The sequence below is a fragment of the Protopterus annectens genome, chromosome 4.part0 (genome assembly GCF_019279795.1).
Source record: "Protopterus annectens isolate FY-2018-M chromosome 4.part0, PAN1.0, whole genome shotgun sequence".
In the NCBI taxonomy this organism is placed as follows: domain Eukaryota; kingdom Metazoa; phylum Chordata; order Ceratodontiformes; family Protopteridae; genus Protopterus; species Protopterus annectens.
This window is the reverse complement of record NC_056733.1, coordinates 336,680,205-336,698,909: the sequence shown is the minus strand read 5'-3', so window position 1 is coordinate 336,698,909 and position 18,705 is coordinate 336,680,205. Positions and strand designations below refer to the sequence as shown.

The 18,705-nt window shown below is 35.3% G+C and overlaps 1 protein-coding gene across 1 annotated transcript in view; it reads left to right on the top strand.

Annotated features, from left to right (window-relative positions):
* LOC122800252 (protein Daple-like) overlaps nucleotides 1–18,705 on the top strand; it is a 475,569-nt gene that overhangs the window by 109,024 nt on the left and 347,840 nt on the right. The window contains exon 7 of the mRNA XM_044069743.1: nucleotides 15,677–15,769. Within this exon, the coding sequence (XP_043925678.1) occupies nucleotides 15,677–15,769 (93 nt within the window). The remainder of the gene's footprint in view (nucleotides 1–15,676; nucleotides 15,770–18,705) is intronic.

Below are 18,705 nucleotides of genomic sequence, written 5' to 3'. Positions count from 1 at the left end.
AATGGGACTTACCTGGTCATCAGAGGATAAATAAAATCAGAACAAGTATTATGGATTCCCTAGAGGAAGATAAAAAGAGACACTTAAAGTCAGTAAAGAAACAGTGGCTGGTCTGATAAGTAATACGAATGTCAGAAAGACAATTTCTATACAGTCTGAGGAAGTGGATGAAATCAAAAAGAAAGAAAAGTTATAGGCACATGAGATAGTGTAAAGGATAATAATAAAGAAGAATGACATATAAAATAAGTGGGAATGCATGCTTTTGATAATAGAAAACAAAAATTAAACAATTTTGGAACGTGATTGCACAAGAAACTAATAGAAGAAGTCACAAACAAGAATATCAAGTTAGTAGCACCATTCATTGAAATAATTTAGAAACCAGTTTTAATTACAACAGCCATATGATATTTATGACCCTGAAGATTCTAACAGCTTAAAATAATGACAGTCTTCGGTAATTTAAAACATGAGAAAATACCTGCATTTGATAGAATACTGAATGAAGCGTACAAAAATCACAAAGATAAATTAGAAGAAATTCGTTCAATCAGTTTAGGAAGTTCATAGAAAATAAGAAATCTATAGAGTTCTGAAATGGTGATACAGTAATACCACTAAAAAAGTGAAAGAGGAAACTCTAGCAATGTATTACCCAGTAACACTCTTCGACACATCACATAGCATTTTTGTCTGTAACTCTGGAAGCATGGAAGAAATAATTGACAGTAGAGGCACTTTCAGAATTAAAATGTTCATACGCTGAGAATAAATCTACAATCAATGCTTGTTTTATGCTGAGTTATTTAATAGAAGAAATATATATATATATATATATATATATATATATCTACCTGACTTGGTCGACATTTCATATAATCGACAGTTTATTTGGTCGACAGTTCATTTGATCGACAAGCATTTTCCCCCTTCCCCAATGTTGTGCGACCCTGGAGTTGATATCTATAGTTAGGGTGGGTGTGGGGGGCACAGCCCCCCACCTAAAATGCTTGATCGACAAGCATTTTCCCCCTTCCCCAATGTTGTGCGACCCTGGAGTTGATATCTATAGTTAGTGTGGGGCACAGCCCCCCACCTAAAATGCTTGTCGATCAAATGAACTGTCGACCAAATAAACTGTCGATTATATGACATGTCGACCAAGTCAGGTAGATCCATATATATATATATATATATATATATATATATATATATATATATATATATGATTAAAAAAAAAAAGATAAGTTATTCTCTGTATAGAAATGACTGCAGCTTTTGACAGTCTTAATAGGACACCTTTGTAGCAGAATATGATAAAGAGCTATGATTAATGTAAGGCAAGAGTTATATAGTGAAAATTGAATGACATGTCTGTATCCATTAAAGGGTATTATACAGCAATTTTTAAATTATATATAAAATCTATGTGTGTGTGTGTGTGTGTGTGTATTTTTAGTTGCCTGACAAGTTTAATAAGTGCGAGTTTATCTAAATTACCATTAAATTTATACTTATCAACCCATTTTGTATAATACTTAACATTGTTGGCACGCTGTAATTGCATATATTTCGCATCTTCAGTTAGGGGCGGATCTCGGGAACTTTTCGTACACTGATTTCCCATTGTTGCCTTAGCTAAGCTGTAAATTGTTACGTAACCCTTCTTATCACGTGGTACCACGGTTCTATATCTTTTCACAGTTTATCTAGAATAACTGCCTACCTATCCTGTTTCCCTGATCTATGACAAAACAGTAACCCCTTTTTTGTCCCTGATCTGCACATGCAAATTTTCCTGACAAAAACAGTTCTGTAACTAGTCCCTGATCTTAAAACAGAAATAAGGTAATTCCTCCTTACCTGACCCTCCGTGAGTTGATCCACTGGATCGTTGACTCGTCCTCCAATCCCAGATCAGAAACAGTGGCTGGCCTCTTTCAAACGACAATTCAGTTGGAGGTCTTTCAAAACAGAAGAGCCGATTTGGCCTCTTCTCCATATGGATGCATGCCACTGGGCCCAATTCTGACCTAGGCCTAGAGCGAGAGGTACTTTCCGGTCCGAAGGACCAAACTGTCAAAGGAAAAATATACTTTAAAAATGATCAAAACACGGTAGGTTCAGATTAAGGCACTTTAATCTTGCAGCAAGGAGACAAAAGCATGTTATTACAGAGTTTGTCTAACTAGAAACAGGAAATACTTTCATTTTTATACATTCTCTAACTAGACATGGCGTACCAAGATGACGTAACAGATTACCAGATTTTTCATCATCATCTGTTGACCATTATTCCCATGAATTTCTGCTGATTATCAATTTTTTTGTGAAACTTCCTGAGGAAAACAACATGGCCTTGATTACTACCAGTTAGATACATGTTATGTTACCATTCAAGGTACTATGGCTAATTCAAGCACAATGCTAACAGTTCATTTCTCTAATAATCTTTTGTCTACTTTATCTCTAAGTTACTGCAGCTGCACATGTTCTCATGCTTCGAACAGAGCTGATTGTCTTAAATCATTACATTTACAGAATATAGTATTGTTCATTCATTCGTTCCTGACCTAGCAGATAAGCATCTGCTTCTCAAGTACATTTCTAAAAGGCATAAACATGAATATTGTTGTGCTAGCAGTTACTAGGTCAGAGGGCATCTTGCAAGTTTCAGAAAGCATACTGCAGTTTTCAAATAGCATCTTTTTTCAGTCTCATATGAAACTCAATTTATATAACACAGTGCATGAAAAATAGAATGAAAAGCATATTAATTCATTTGATTATTAATTGGCATTAAGCATACACACATTAATACATATTTTTCTAACAGTCCCCCCCCAATTGATTTCACAGTTTTATCCAATGATGGCATCGTTATATCTCCTGACCCAACTACCAAGCTCTTAGGGGTAACAATAGACTATAATCTTAGCTTTGACACACATATTAACACAACAATAAAAACAGTAAACAGAAAACTAGGCTCCCTCTATAGGATTAAACCCTTCCTAACTCCAACAGCTAGAACAACTATTGCCCACACCCATCTAACTTCCACCCTCCTCTATGCCTCTCCCATCTATACCAACCTAACAAAAAACAACCTTAACAAACTAGCTACCACCTACAACGATATTGCCAGATTTGCTACTGGTTCCTCATATAGAACTCACCACTGTCAAAACCTTAAGCAACTAGGATGGCTAGAACTTCATAATCAACTTCAGTTTCAACAACTTATTATTGCCCATAAGATTCTCTATCTTGCTAAAAATACTCCCATACTTACTAGTCTTCTAACCCCCTACAGTAATTTGACAACCCTTCGCTCAGCAGTAAAATCCAAAAATAAGGCCGGTGATTCTCTGTTCGCCAACACTGTTGGCAAATCCTGGAACCTGCTTCCCAAAGAACTCCCATCTCTCTCCTCAGCAACACTGTACAAAAAACAACTCAGAGAATACCTTAGTAACCACTGGTTATGCCCATGTAGTAACCCAGACTAATCATTCCATCACTTTCTCTGAACCCTACCTACATAACCTTTTGCAATTTAATTCCAACTCTTTCTATGCCTTAGAGAGTAGACCTACCTATACTAATTTTAGTCTTCACAACTCTCTCTTACATATGATCCTCTTATAACTATGTACATGCATATTTTGCTGCTTGCAGCATTAACTTGCTATCACGTATAAATATCTATATATACATTCTTTTTATTTCTTTGTTAGCTTAAAGTTGCTATGCTACTATAGGATAAATGGAATGACTCACTGCTAAACTCTGTACCTGGAGCTGCTATATTTGTTAGTGTGCTTTTCATTTCTCTTTCTTATTGGTGTGTCACTTTAAACTGTTTGTTGTTCAGTCTGTTTCTTATTATCTGCTACTTTAATAGTAATTTTTGTCTATAAAACATTTGTATTTCTTCACCTTAAAATAGTACTGTACCTAAATTTGTTACATTTTTACTTATCTATACCTGTACTTGCTAATATCTTCCTTATGTGGAGCCTTTCTCCCCTCGCCTCTACTGAAAATGGACATATATCCAGTTAGACTAGCCCGGTCAACAAATGTAAAATAAAAAATGAAAATAAAAATTAGTTATATAGATAAGTAGATATTAAAGAAATATGAAAAACATTATTTTGTACTGTGGAAAGATGCAAAATAGAGGAAATAACAACATTCTTGTTTAAGGTAGCGAAAATAAGGAGATTGAACTGCTGTAATGATTGAAAGATTCAGGTAAAATAATAATCTCAAAAACTGTAAAATGATCATTTAAGAAAGTATTTGTACCAGATTATGGGTTATAATGATGGCAGGTATAGAGGGAATATGTGAAACATTACTTATCATTTAGCAGTTAACCTTTTAGTTGTTGCCACTCTTCTATCATGTACGTCTTTGTCACTTACCTTGGTGGCACTTGCCATTGCTGACACAGAGGTTTTCAGATGTAGGATGGTCATTGGTGGCTGCTAATGGCTATTGAGTCTTTGCTACCAAATCTCATTCATGTTCCCTGTCACTCTTTGTACTGTGGCTTTAGTACCTGCAAGTTTTTTTGTGTTAGTGCAAACTAGTAAAGCTTCTATCAGGTTACCATTGCACACTGCATTTGAGAATTCATTAGAGCCAACCGATCTAAAGCAAATTTAATTTGTCACTTTTTTGTTAAAAATGTAGATGCTGTCTGAAAAGTTGGGAATATTGCCATACTCCCTATTTATAAAAAAATCCTTTAAAACTATGTTTGTACAATCACTACAAACTTCCTGCCAGAATCCCACTTTCAAGTTAGACTACCTTGTGGGATAGAAAACATTATCTTCATTGGAAATTAAAGTTAAGAAAATTGTCAGGTACAACTTTACTACAAAAATATGGCCTTCACTGACAAACTAGAGAACTTTTACTTCATGAATTGTGAAAATGTTGTGGCAGGGACTAGTGAAATTTGATTGTGCAACTTATTTCCTGTAGGGCATGAGACGTCTGCATGAAGATAGGACTGCCAATTCTTTGTGTGAACACAGACCTGTTGATTCAAGATTGCTCCACACTTCTATACTTCTTAGTCGATATCGTAAACCTAAAAAAAAAAATCCACCTTTCAGTTAGAATATATACCAAATAAGGATAAGAGATCGGAGAATTCATAGAGTTTAACCTATCTAATGTCCCTCTTGTTGAGGCTGATTCTAAGCTCACCATTTACTTGCCGACTTTAATTTTGTGCAGGTCCAAAGAAAACAGGTAGTATTAGACATTAGCAACTGTTTCTTTCTTTGCACCTGTGCAGACTCAAGAGTTATTATAGTAGTAAAGGATGCCAGGGAGCTTGACTCACTGCAAAAATGCTTTTTGTTGTATTTTTATTCATTGAGTTTAAGGAGATCTATCTGGTTTTACAATGAGTGGTGTTTTCTGTTTATTTGGTCATTTCTGGTGATTCTTTTACCATGGATTTTGATGGGTGTAGTCTGTCAGGCTCCCACCTACATGTCCTATGATTACTTGTCCTAGAACCACACATAAGTGGATGAATGTCTGTTCATTAGTGGGCATCTGGATTCTAAGGTCAGAGTTTATAAGGTATCTCCCATTGTCCTTTAATACAGTCTTAACTGTGCTATACTTGGACACACAAGGAGGGACCTCTAGAATGCACCAGATCCTAGTTAAATGTAATTATTAGTTAATAAAAGATAAATATAGAAAGAAAATATCATTTGTGAAGAAAGCATTGCAGTGTCTCCCTCATAGACAGTAAGACCAAGGGACTCTTGCATCATTCTAAAGACCTTGTAAATTCCCCTTACAATTTGCCACTGAGGGAGAAACCCAGGAAACACTCAAGTACTTAAAGTAATTTGGCAGCCATCACTGTCTTACAGACAACATAGACTTTGACACTGAATACAGGATCAGGTGTGCTATCAAAGGACCTCAAGATAGATGCATATATTTTTGTTTCACACCATACATTTTAGTTTTCATCTGTGCTCTTATCTGGCAATGTGAAACTTGAATAATTTGCTGCGATCTTATGATGTACTTGGAAAGTTACCAGCAAATATACCTCCAAAATATGTTCTGTATCAAATGGGAAGACAGTTATACTGACACCAGGCCCATGCCTCAACACTGAAGCAGTTATCCTTAAACATCAGCTATACTGGACTGGACCACCGATTGGGATGCTTTTATAGACTTTTAACTAAAGCTGCAGATTACAGTGAGAGATCTGTGGTGGTCAATGTTAATGTTATAAAGACACACTTTAGGCATACCTCAACAAGCACAGATATTGACATTATGAACTGGGAATTAATGGCCATCAATTGATATTGTGGGACCACAAGCTCCGTCAATGTGAGGAGTGCTTTAAAGGATTGGCAACATTCAAGAGAGAGATTGCTTTATTGTCTGGGTTGCTCAGTTAGGATAGCTCCCATATTCATTGGAGGCCAGTAAGAGAAAAAGCTCCAGTATATAAAGCTACAGAATAACATTGTTTTTGAGTAAAAGAAACAAAGGAAGTTCAATAGAGATTGAAATAATTAATCCCCAAAGAAATAAAGCAAAAATAATAATAGTAATCATATTCATCATCATCATCGCCATCATCTGAGTAAGCCCTTTTATCTTTTTCACTTCATCAAAATTTATTATCACTAAGGGAGTCTATAGAAGTCTTGATGAAGTGAAAAAAAGAAAACGCTTACTTTTGTTAAAAAAAGTCTTTAGAGTCTGGCACTGCTACTGTTTTTGTAGTATTTGGAGCATGAACTGAAACTGAAAGTTACCCCAACCAGTGGGCAGATCTTCCATATGGTAACACCCTAAGTTTTGTGAGAAAACATGTGGGTCAAGGACTGGATTATAAAGCCATATCAGGACCCAAGAGAAGAGATTATCTTTGTAAGCATGCGATTACTGATGACAACACAAGTACTCTAAACCATTTATTGGGAACCTTTTAGTGAACTCCTGTCACAGCTGTTGACTTCTACATGCCCGTAAAGTAGGCAACGTTCCTCTGTATTTGTTCTGTGTAGTTTTAGGTGTATAGAGTCTGGATCCAGTCTTCCTTAAAAGACAAAGTGTAGCTCAGTAAGGTTTTCCTCTGAGGATGTCATAGCTCAGCAGCTGTATATCCCAAATTTGGCCAGCAATCTATCCATGATAAAAGCAATAATTATTCCATGTATGTGACAGTACAGCTTAAAGATACTCTTCTTTTTGCAGTGTGGTCTTGCAGAGCTCTGGCAGAGTAACAGTTCCTAGAGGCTCAGAATCAGGCTATGGCAGTAGGAACAGATGGCTTACTGTGGAATTGCAGGAAGATACAGAGTTTTTTTTTCAAGAAGACAACATCTGAGGAATCACTCACAAAAGTGATGCTGAAAACAGATACTCTTCACGAGTGCTGTAGGACTGTAGGAAAAAGAGCATGCACACTTACTGAAGCTTATCCTTTTGCTTTAGTAATTAATTTTGATTATTTGTATGCTCTCGATGTATAAAAACTTGAATATGTTATGATTTGCATATTTTTGTAATGTATGCAACTGTTGTTTGTTTCTGCATGTTGTGGTTCTGAACAGTCCACGTACTAAAACCAGTTCACTTACTTACTTAACAAAAGAATTAATCAAAAATAAATGTATGAGAGCTGGTCATTTTCTAGTTCTGTTTATTGTATTATCTTAAAAAAAATTGCAGAGTGAATAATTCCACTTAGTTTCTTTTTTCTCTGAGTACATTTCATTAATGTCATTTTAGCATTCCTGACCCGATGCTTGTTATACTGTTTTCACCTGAATTGAGACTATTTTGTAGAGGGTAATTTTGGTGTATTCGTAACATTATAATCTATTTGTTATTTTCTATATTTCTCTCTCTCTCTTTTTTTTTATATATTTTTTCTTCCGCGATGGTGCAGCGGTATCGTTGTTGCCTCACAGCAAGAGGTTCTCCTGTTCAATTCTCGGCTTGGATTGGGAGTGCCTTCTGTGTGGAGTCTGCATGTCCTCCCCGCGGTTGAGTGGGCATTTGAAAGACATGCGTTGAATGGGCGTGCCTTCATTGAAGGTTGGGCGTCGGGCTGGCAACTCGACACCATAAAAAAACTAACTGCCAGTCATTAGCGGACCGGAGTTCCGCTGTGGCGACCACTAACTGGGAAAAGCCGAAAGACAAAGAACAACATTTCATTCTTTTCAATCAAGATGTTTCATTTGTGATACTTTCTCCTTTTGAACTGTATGTAGCAGTAGTCCATAGCAGGGATGTGTATAATGGTGGGACGTAGTGACATATACAAATTAGATTATGAGGCTGTTGTCTGAGTTATCAAATGTGAATGCTAGGTGTGAATAATCCCACCAGAACCCAAACTCAGTGCCATGAATTACTGTTAATCTTCAATGATTGGAATATTAGCCCTAAATGTAAATAATGAGTTGAATAACTGGAACTGTGGATATTTATAACACTTAGTAGTAATTGGTTTATTTTGTCATGTTATGCTTGTTTTACCATTTTTTCAGATCTGCCATGTTAAAGGGACATTTGTGGCATTTTGAGTATTTAAATACATTTAAATATATTTATTATATTCTAAAGACATGCATCTGGAGCATTTCTCCCCGGGCCTCCGCTGAAAACAGGCTCTGTGGAACCTAGTCGGACTTTCCCTGTCAACAAATGTTAAATAAAATGTAATGTTAATGAAAATCTGCCCTTTGTGAGGGGTGGTAATACCAATGGTTTAAGTGCTGCAATTCTCAGCCATGAATGGTGGAATTTATTTTAATTTATTTTATTTTATTTGTATTTGTTTTCTGGGGTAGAGGACCAGTGATCTCCATGGACCTTTTTTCAGATGCACAGTTAGGCAATGGAGATTAAGGGAATCAAAGTTTGCACCTCTGGACCACAGGATACAGCTCAATTACAGCTCCTTAATGGTGTTGTTATCTATAGCAAGTGGCAGAATGTAAGCTGCACAGTAAAGATGTGGTATCTACTTTTTGAGAAATATGCACTGAATTACTTTTGATCACTTACTGGTACAGAATTTAGCATTGTTTCATCACAGTACTTGTGTCTCCAGTTTGGTTCCTGAATGTGATACCTTCTCTGCAGACTCTGCATTCTTTCTCTGTGGTATTCTGCCTAGTGCTTTGGCTTCCTCTCCATCCGAAAGACGTACAATAGTTGAAATGGTGATCCTTTAAATTGTTGTTGTTTGTAGTTGCATGCTGTGTGTGTGCATGTGTGTGTGTGTGTGTGTGTGTGTGTGTGTGTGTACATGCATGCATGCATGCTGCAGTCTTCTCCAGAATTAGTGTCTCTGGTTTCTGTCCATGGAGTCAGCTGTGACTTCTTCATGAATCTGAACACAAATGGCTATCAGAGAATGAATGAATGAACTTTTCACTTGTTCATAGCTAGTAACTGTTTAAGCAGTGCTCCATTTGTGATGTTCCCATTTTGTTTGTTTCTGGTTTTTTTTGCAAAGGAAGCTCACAAAATGTTGACTTATCATGAAGCTACAATGGAGTGTTACAGTGTATCGTGCTATTGTGTTCTGCCATGTACAAAAGTAGTGCCCATGTTTTCTTCATGGTGGAAAAGCAGGGATTTATGGCTAAGCGTTACACAATCAAATGTTGCACTAGGTGTTATCAACTCTCTTAAGTCTACAATGCATATTGCTGGCTTTCACAGACTTTGACTGACTTGCACATAGAAATAAGTCCACCCCACCTCCAAATCCCTTCACTTCTAAATATGGCAGCTCTGAGATTGTGCAATGTTAAAGATAAGGATACATTTCCTTATTCCCACAGTTCCACAGAATTGCTGAAATAACTACTTGTATGTTGATTAAACAGTGGAGCTGATTAAAAAAATGAAAGCCTCCATTTCATATTAGTAAGTAAGATGTTCACACTGTATCCTGAAAAACAGAATTAAAAAAAGTTTTGTAGAATAGCAAAACAATTTTGTTATCAAATATTGCTGTTGAAAGTAACTGGCTATACACAAACTGCTATTATTAGTTTGAAGTTAAATAAATAAAAAATAAACTTTGTTTATGTACTGGTTGAAGATGACTGTTTTTTTTCCTAGCCATGCAATGTGCACCTGAAAAGGGAGCCACTGTTAAAACATCCTTCAACAGTAAAGACAATAGTGCATAATGGTGCTAGACGTGTTCTGTTATTTTTTAATCAGACTGTTTGTCTTTCATCTTTTTCCCTTGGAAGGAGTTGCCACAGCGGAACTCCGATCTGCTAATGATTGGCAATAGATTTTTTTTATAGAATGTCGAGATGCCAGCTCAATGCCCAACCTTCAATGAAGGCACGTCCATTTACGCATGCATTTTTCGAATGCTACTCAACCACGGGGAGGACATGCAGACTCCGCACAGAAGGTGATCCCAAGCCAAGCCAAGAATCGAACAGGAGAACCTCTTGCTGTGAGGTAACAATGCTACCGTTGTACCAATCAGACTAATATTTAAAATTTCTCACTGGTGTTGTCTGGTGTTCCTTCTGGCTTTGTCTAGAAGTCTTCAACTTGGCTTAGAGGTATATCAGCCACCCTACATGGACACACCCTCAGTCACTCTCAGCTATCCATGATTTTACAGGAAGCTTTTTATTTTCCTTTGTAACTCATCGACTGTTGCAGTCAGTAAATAATGCCAGATATTTTTATTGTTGAGAAAATCCATCAGAATTTAACAACAATCACATTTAAAAGACCTCAGTTGGCATAGAAGTCTAAAGCCCTGCCTTGGTAAGGTGCTGCTCTCTGTAACAAGGCTACAATGTTTGAAGCCTTTCCACCTTATTTTTTTATTGATGTATGGTATTTCAAAGCATTTCCCTAAAGTGTAGTTTTAGTACAGTGGACTAAAGTGCTGCTTTCTGTTCCCAGTGTACAGTGCTCAAGGCCTTTGTATTGTAGTTTTTTCATGTTTAAAGTATTTGAAAGAATTTCTGGTGTTTAGTCAACGCAGAGGACTAAAATCCTGCTTTTTGTGCTGCAGGTACAGCTTTTATTGTTCCTCTTTTTCTTTTAACTCTTGTCAATAACTTAGAGCAATACTTAGAGAGCATCTCTACCCTCTGCTCATATGTCTTTCATTTTGCAAAACTGTTCTGTTGACTGTTGTTCTGTTAACTCTTTAAAATGGCTGTAGGGCAAGAATTGCAGCCCCAGTGTTTGGTGTTTCCCTAGCCCATGTATCTTTCATGCTACAAAGCTGTTAACTTTGTAAGTGAATGTAGGGATATTTAAGGAATGCCCCTGGTGTCTAATGCCTCCCCCCCAGTACAGTATTTCAGGATTTACTCATTAATGGGGAACAGAGGTGTGAGAGTTCCCCCATCAAACATGCTCAGGCAGGCACACACACACACACACACACACACACACACACACACACACCGCACGTGCACACATTATATATATATATATATATATATATATATATATATATATATATATATATATACACGCACACACACACACACACACACACACACACACACACATACATTGCTGACGGTTGACAGGTAGAAGTATTGGGGATTTGGATTGGATCATTTTGTTGAATGTGTGTTTTGCCAAAACAGGCAAGTGGGATGTGTAGTTAGTTTGTGTGTTTGCAAATGTGTGTGGGTTAGGTTTAAAGTAAGGGTTAGGTAAGGGAGTAGATTATTCATGTTGCGATTATGAATGTATAGATTTAGTGTGTGTGTATGTGTGTGTGTGTGTGTGTGTGTGTGTGTGTGTGTGTGTGTGTGTGTGTGTGTGTGTGGCCAAGCTGTCTTGTGTAGTGGTACTGTTATGGGAAATTTTTTTTTTGGTTGAATACGTATTTGACTGAAACATATAATGTTGAAAAAGACTGAATGTACATTTGACTAAAAAGCCATTTTTATTGAAAACTCTTGAAGTCTAGGGATTGCATTTATGGTGTATTTTTTGATTATGGGAGTTTCTGGAGTAGTAATTTAGAAGATGTGTGGACTGATAATGCCCACTGTCTGGATGTACCTCCCCCGAAAGATTTATAGATGTTTATGTTAGTGTGCCAGCCCTGATTCACTCATTTTTCCACTGTTGGGCTTGCCTGCCTAGTCAAGAGCTTATGATGGTACAAATGTTGTGTAGAACGTTTTAAATTAAATATTTTTAAGTCAAATATACTTTCAGTATTTTTTGTGTTTCAGTTCAATATGCATTTAGTCAACAATAATAGAACCATATAGATATGCATATATATATATATATATATATATATATATATATATATATATATATATATATATGGTTTCACTTCATATTGCTGAAATGTTGAACTATCGAATTTCAGCATTTCGACAGTATAAAGCCGAAAACGTCAGAACATCGACACTTTACAATCACGAAACAACAACATCGAACACACAGCATACAGCACATAACACACAAACCATAACACCCACACCACAAAACAATCACATGCAACAAAACACCACACAGACACACACCTACACTACACAAATGCACCCCCCACTCCTCCCTACTTAAATATACTAACTCAGAGATCGCACAAACATTAAAAAAAAATAATAAATCACACACAGCCAACACACACACTCATACCTCCACCTCCCTACCCTAACCCACTCGTACAAGTTACAAAAACACTCACATACACTCACTCACCTTAAACTGCAGACACCATCCCAGCCAAGCACTTCCATAAGATAATGTAAATGCATAAGTGTGAATTCGACATAGTCCTGTTTGCGCATATGCACTTTCGTTATTTTAAGGTTTCGGCTTCATGGACACGAATTGCTGAAATTCGATATTTCAGCAATTCATGATTATGAAGTGAAACCACATATATATATATATATATATTTATATATATATATATCTATCTATCTATATATATATATATATATATATATATATATATATATATAGATATTATATATATATATATATATATATATAGAGAGAGAGAGAGATAGAGATATAGAGAGAGATTTAGTATTGTGAAAGAGGGAAAAAAGTCAATGCTTGTGTTTAAATCACTGGTATGAATCAGCATTCAAAAGCAATAATACTATATATCTGTTTGCATATCTTTCTGCTACCTCATGCTGTGCTCTGTTCACTTTTCCATTGAGGGTACTTATCTTTGCAAATAAATAAGTGATTTTAGACATATGTTATAGCATTTGATGAGCATTCTCTTTAATAAAAAGAGTTTATAAAGTGGGCAAACTCATTGTATTCCTTCTCTGCTTGACTGTACATTAAACAGGATGCTCTATCCTGGAAACTCCTCCTATTGTGCTGTGAAAAGTCAGAGAGGGATTTTTTTTAAACGAGAGAGTGATTCCACAACATGTTTTTTTTATCTCAAGCTTTTAAAACATTCTAAAGTGATCTGTATTGCTTAAACAAGTGAGGGAGCTTGTGCTTACTTTGAGAATAGATTTATATTAACAGAAAAGCAAAATATAAAAATGCATGATAAAGAGCCAGGATGTATATTTGATATGTAAAGTACTTAAAGCAACAGTTTGATGACTAATACTGTATTTTGAAAGAAAAAATGTAAATTACCATGAAACATATTTTGTATAACAACATTTTCCTAAAATATTAAGTAAATATGTTCTGCTAAGGACTTTACTAGAGGTAGGCATACCTTCATTTTTTTCCATTACTTTTTGTAAATAGTCATCATCAAATCTGATATTAAAGCTACAACATGTTTGAGGGTAATTTGCCCAGGAATTTCAAATAACAAATTATTTGTCTAGATATCAGATGAATTTGACAATTACTGAGCTGGGGTGGACTCTTTCCATAATTGGAGGTTTTGTTAGACAATGTGTGCTCTGTATATACCATATGGTAAGCCATCCTCAAGGTTTAACACTTTTGGAATCTAGCTTGTGAGCAAATTAGCTGTATTTTTTCCTTCTGTTTTTCTCAGGCACACCAATTATTCTTACATTATTTCTTCTTTCCTGGTTTCCTAGGTTTTTTTCCTTATCTAGTAGCCTGATTATTTTGTTTTAGCAAAACAATTGTGGTTTTCTTGATCACCCAGTTTTCCCACAATGTAATTTCAACTTGTTTCTGTACTGTCTGTATGAACATTTTGTTGTTGGATCATAGTTTTTAGAAGTTCAAACTGTTTGTTGCCCATTTATCTTGTTTATAGTGTATCTTTTTATCCATGCTGTCCATTTTTTAGGAGAATTATTGTAGGGATAACAATATCTACAATAAATCCTTCTCTGTAGAGATGGTCTCTTGCCCATTAGTTTTGGAAACCAACACCCTACTATTTGGACAGGATCTTTTTGAATTGTTAATGTTTGACTAATATAAATTAATTCTGAGACAAAAATGCACATATTCCTTGTTTTCTACCATTGACGATCAAGTTTTATTGTAAAACCCCATCAAAAAACTAAAATTTGTTGCCCTCATCAGCTACCTTGTCCACCCCTCATTGCTTCCTGTTGAATCAATATTTCAGTTTCCCCCAAGCTAAATGGCTAAAGTTTATTTTTTTCTGATTGTCTAGTTAGCAGTAGTTAGAAAATTGAAATAATGTGGCAGTGTTGCAAAAATTTCTAAATTTACACATAGCTTATCAGTTATAGTTCTGTGTGACAGGGTAGTGCACTCAGATTCACATGGCGTATTGTTGAGATATGCTTTTTTTAGAGAGGGTGGATTAGGAAGAAGTTCAGCAAATTCACTTTCATTTTATTTAATCTTTTGTTGAAGCTCATTGCTGGAATAAGAAAATCATTTGTGTTGTCTTTGTTACCATGTTGCACCCATGTGTGTGAGTGTGTATGTATTTGTGTTTATTGGTTGCTTAGTGGGTTTGATCGTGTATGTGAATCACTTCCACAAGTGGATTTTACAGTGGAAATGTGTTCTCTGTCTTTCGTTTTGTCACAGTGAAGATGAATTTGAAATGCATTTATTGTACTTTTCCCATGTGTAAAGCTAAATTTTAATCACAGAGAAAAATGGCTTAACCAGTCACCTTACTTTATACTTAAATACCACTTTATTAATCATTGCATTGATTCTGCATTGTTCCCTATTCCCTATAGATATTTATAACTTTCGATTTCCACATAAAAAAATTATCTTGTTGAATAAAAAAAAAAGATTACAGTGGACTACGTAAGCTGCAGCAGTGCAAACCTGTAAATTAACAACACTAAAACAGTAATGAAAATATTAAAGCAGTAACGTAAGATGTGCAGAGTGGTTAACAGCATCATGAGGGGCAGCATGCCATTTCACTTTGTACATACTGAGAGACCTTTGTAAACATTTTAGGGCACTTAAATGTCACTCATGATGCTTGGTTTGTATCTGGTAATCAGTGGATTGTATATCTAAGGGGCGAAAGTGAAAATTGCCACACGAGGCACTAAATGCATAATATCATCAAGCGTAACATACCACGAGTCCTGTTTTGCTGTTATTTCTGTTGCATTTATTCTATTGAGCTATGCAGTGTATGTCATATTAATCTGTACTTTTGTACTGAATGGCCATTGGATAAATAAACTTTCTTTTTTAAAAGGAACTTGCTATAGAAGAAGAACGATTATCTAAGAGACAATGTCAATTACGAGAAGCTGACCAGTCACTAGCTGACATTCTGCAAAAGAAAAAGGTATGGTACAGACATCATTTATTTAGTAACAGACTGAATCTACAGACAACAAAACAACAGCCACCAAAAGTACAAAGTTTTAATTTATCTTAGCGCCTCAGCAAAGCCTTGAAAGAGTACATAAAACCATCAATTAGCCCCCATTTAAATACAAAATTATTAAGATCAATTAATCAATTAAAATTCAAACAAGCAGCATCCAATTACATTCAAGATTAAGCCCTAAAGGGGACAGAGTGTTAAATTTTAAAATGTAAATACTTTCTTTATGCATTAGTTTCTTTTTACACAAGCCATCTGAACAAAATCCTGTATGTACTTTTTCTAAACTAGTAATCTTTAAAATCACCTGGGTTAGAGTCATGGCATTCTAAAAAGTGTGTAACCACCGGGCTGTCCACTTTTTTATTTTTAACATTCCTAACATGTACCTGCATGTTGTGTTTAAATTTCTTCTTGGTTTCCCCAATATATACCAGATTACAAGAACATTGTAAGGCATAAATAACACCCTCTGTTTCACAATTAAAATTTCCAATGGAAAAAATGCATGTCCATTTATAAAGTTAAATGTTCTAACAGTATAAACACAAACATTGCAGTGACCACAGGGGTAAGTACCCATTGGTGCCTTCATATTTCCCATAATGTTTAAGACAGGCATTACAAAGTGATTATGTACCAAGATATCTCTAAGATTTCTTCCTCTCTTGTATGATATACCTAAGAATGGACTTAAAATATTGCCTATATCATTGAATTTAAACAAATATTGCCAATAATATTTAACTAAATTTACAAATATGGAACTAAATGTTCCGTATGTGGAAACAAAATATATTTTGCGTTTATTATTCATTTCCCTCTCTTTATTATACACTGCATTATTATAGTGTCTTTCATGTTGAATATCATTTTCATCCATACCTTCAATAATTTTCTTAATAGCAGTTTGTACAACTTTTATCATAACCCCTCATTACAAACATACAATACATCCTATTAATTTCCCTATAGAAATCAGTTTCATTATTACATAATCATTTTAATCTAAGACATACATTGTAAGGTAATGATGAAAGAGTGTGAGATGGATGGCAACTAGTGCCATGTAAAATTCTTCCTCCATCCTCAAATTTTCTATGTATTGATGTAAGTAATTTATTATTATTAATACTCAATGTAATGTCCAAAAAGGTAGCTCTTGCCCCCATTTGCAAACAATTGAAACCAAAACCAAATCCACTTTTCTGTAACCATTCCACAAACATATTGACATTTGTAGAACCCCCTTACACACAAATATGAGATCATCTATGAATCTGTAGTACTTAAGTACAGATTATTTAAATAACTCTGATATATGTATTCTCTTTCATATAATCCCATTACCAGGTTAGCATACATGGGGGTGAAAGATGGTCACATGGCAGTACCTTGGAGCTGGTGAAAAATCTTGTTAATAAATGTAAAATAATTATTTTCTAAACAAAATTTTAATAATTCCAATATATAGTTACTTTTTGGATTATCTCCTGTAAATTACTTAACTGCTTCAATACCAAGATCATGTCTAATATTCGTATACAAACTACAGACGTCTACTACTACAAAATATATATCATTAGACCATTCAAAATCAGACAATTTTTCTAAAAAGTCCATACTATCTCTAATATACAGTCTGCCAACTCATTACACTCCCAGAAAATATATTCTTAGTTACCTCTTTCTTCCCCATCACACCTCCAACATTTGCTGTCTACCTGAAAAAAAATTCTTTGGAGTCTACTGGAGTATAGAAATACCTGTGTAAACACTTCCAAGCAAAGATCCTAAATCTTATATACTTTGTCGCATGTTTTGGAGATATACATACAGCTCCCTGTTGTTTTTTTACGAACTTATTATCCAGGCTCTTTTCCCAATCCTGTCTAACCTCCTCTAATTGATTCTTACAGTTTATCATGCAATATTTTGTATGCTGTACTAATTATTCCTTTTTTAACAGCAGCTTCTGTTCTAGAGTCTACTAAAAACTTTACCAGTGCTGGTCTTTTGCTTAGGATCCCCCTATTTCTTTATCTTTGCCTATATTCTGATATCAATCCTTGATAGGGAATGCAATCTCTAGTCTGCAGTCCAAATAAATTCTTGGCCTCTTCCCATTCTATTACCTTTCCCTTTCTAATTATTTACTCTCAATACCTTGGTTCTTTTGCCAGTTTTCTCCAGTAAATTCCAGCCCCCTCTTACCTATTGTCTGTATCCCTAATTGCAGTCATCCCTATTGACAGAATCTCATTTCTCTATTTCCATGTTGACTTAGTTCTTAAACTTCTTTCTGCTACTTTATGAATATAATATTTCGAATGGTTATCATTACTATTCTCCTTAAGGATCTGCATCTAGAATCCCAATCTCTCCTTGTTTCTTGAGCTTCCTCCCTATTTCATTATCATCCCTTGCCACTTTGAATTATAGGTTTCTGCTTGTGCTGTGTGTAGGAACCTTAACTTTGTATCTCTGATATACCCCCCTCAAATTGGGTACTCCCAAACTGCCTTGTTCAATTGTAAGAATCAGCGTATCCCACTTGATGTTTGCAACCCCTTGTCAACCCCTCCCAGATTAAATCCTTCAGCTCTTTATTAATTGCTATCCACAACTTATCCCCTGGTTGATAAAACTATGCCAGATCTGTGTATAAAACTAAAGGGACTAAAAACATTTTAAATGCTTATATCCTGCTATCCATGTCCATATAACAGAGCTTCCAATTTCTTAGTTTTTGTATTATCTTTTGTTTAGTTTCTTTCCACATATCCTCAAAATGTTCCACAGCACTGAAATGTCCTTTTCTGATTTCATCAGGTATAAAAGCATAATCTGCAAATAGAGCCAACTTTTCTTGACTACCATACCAATTATATCCT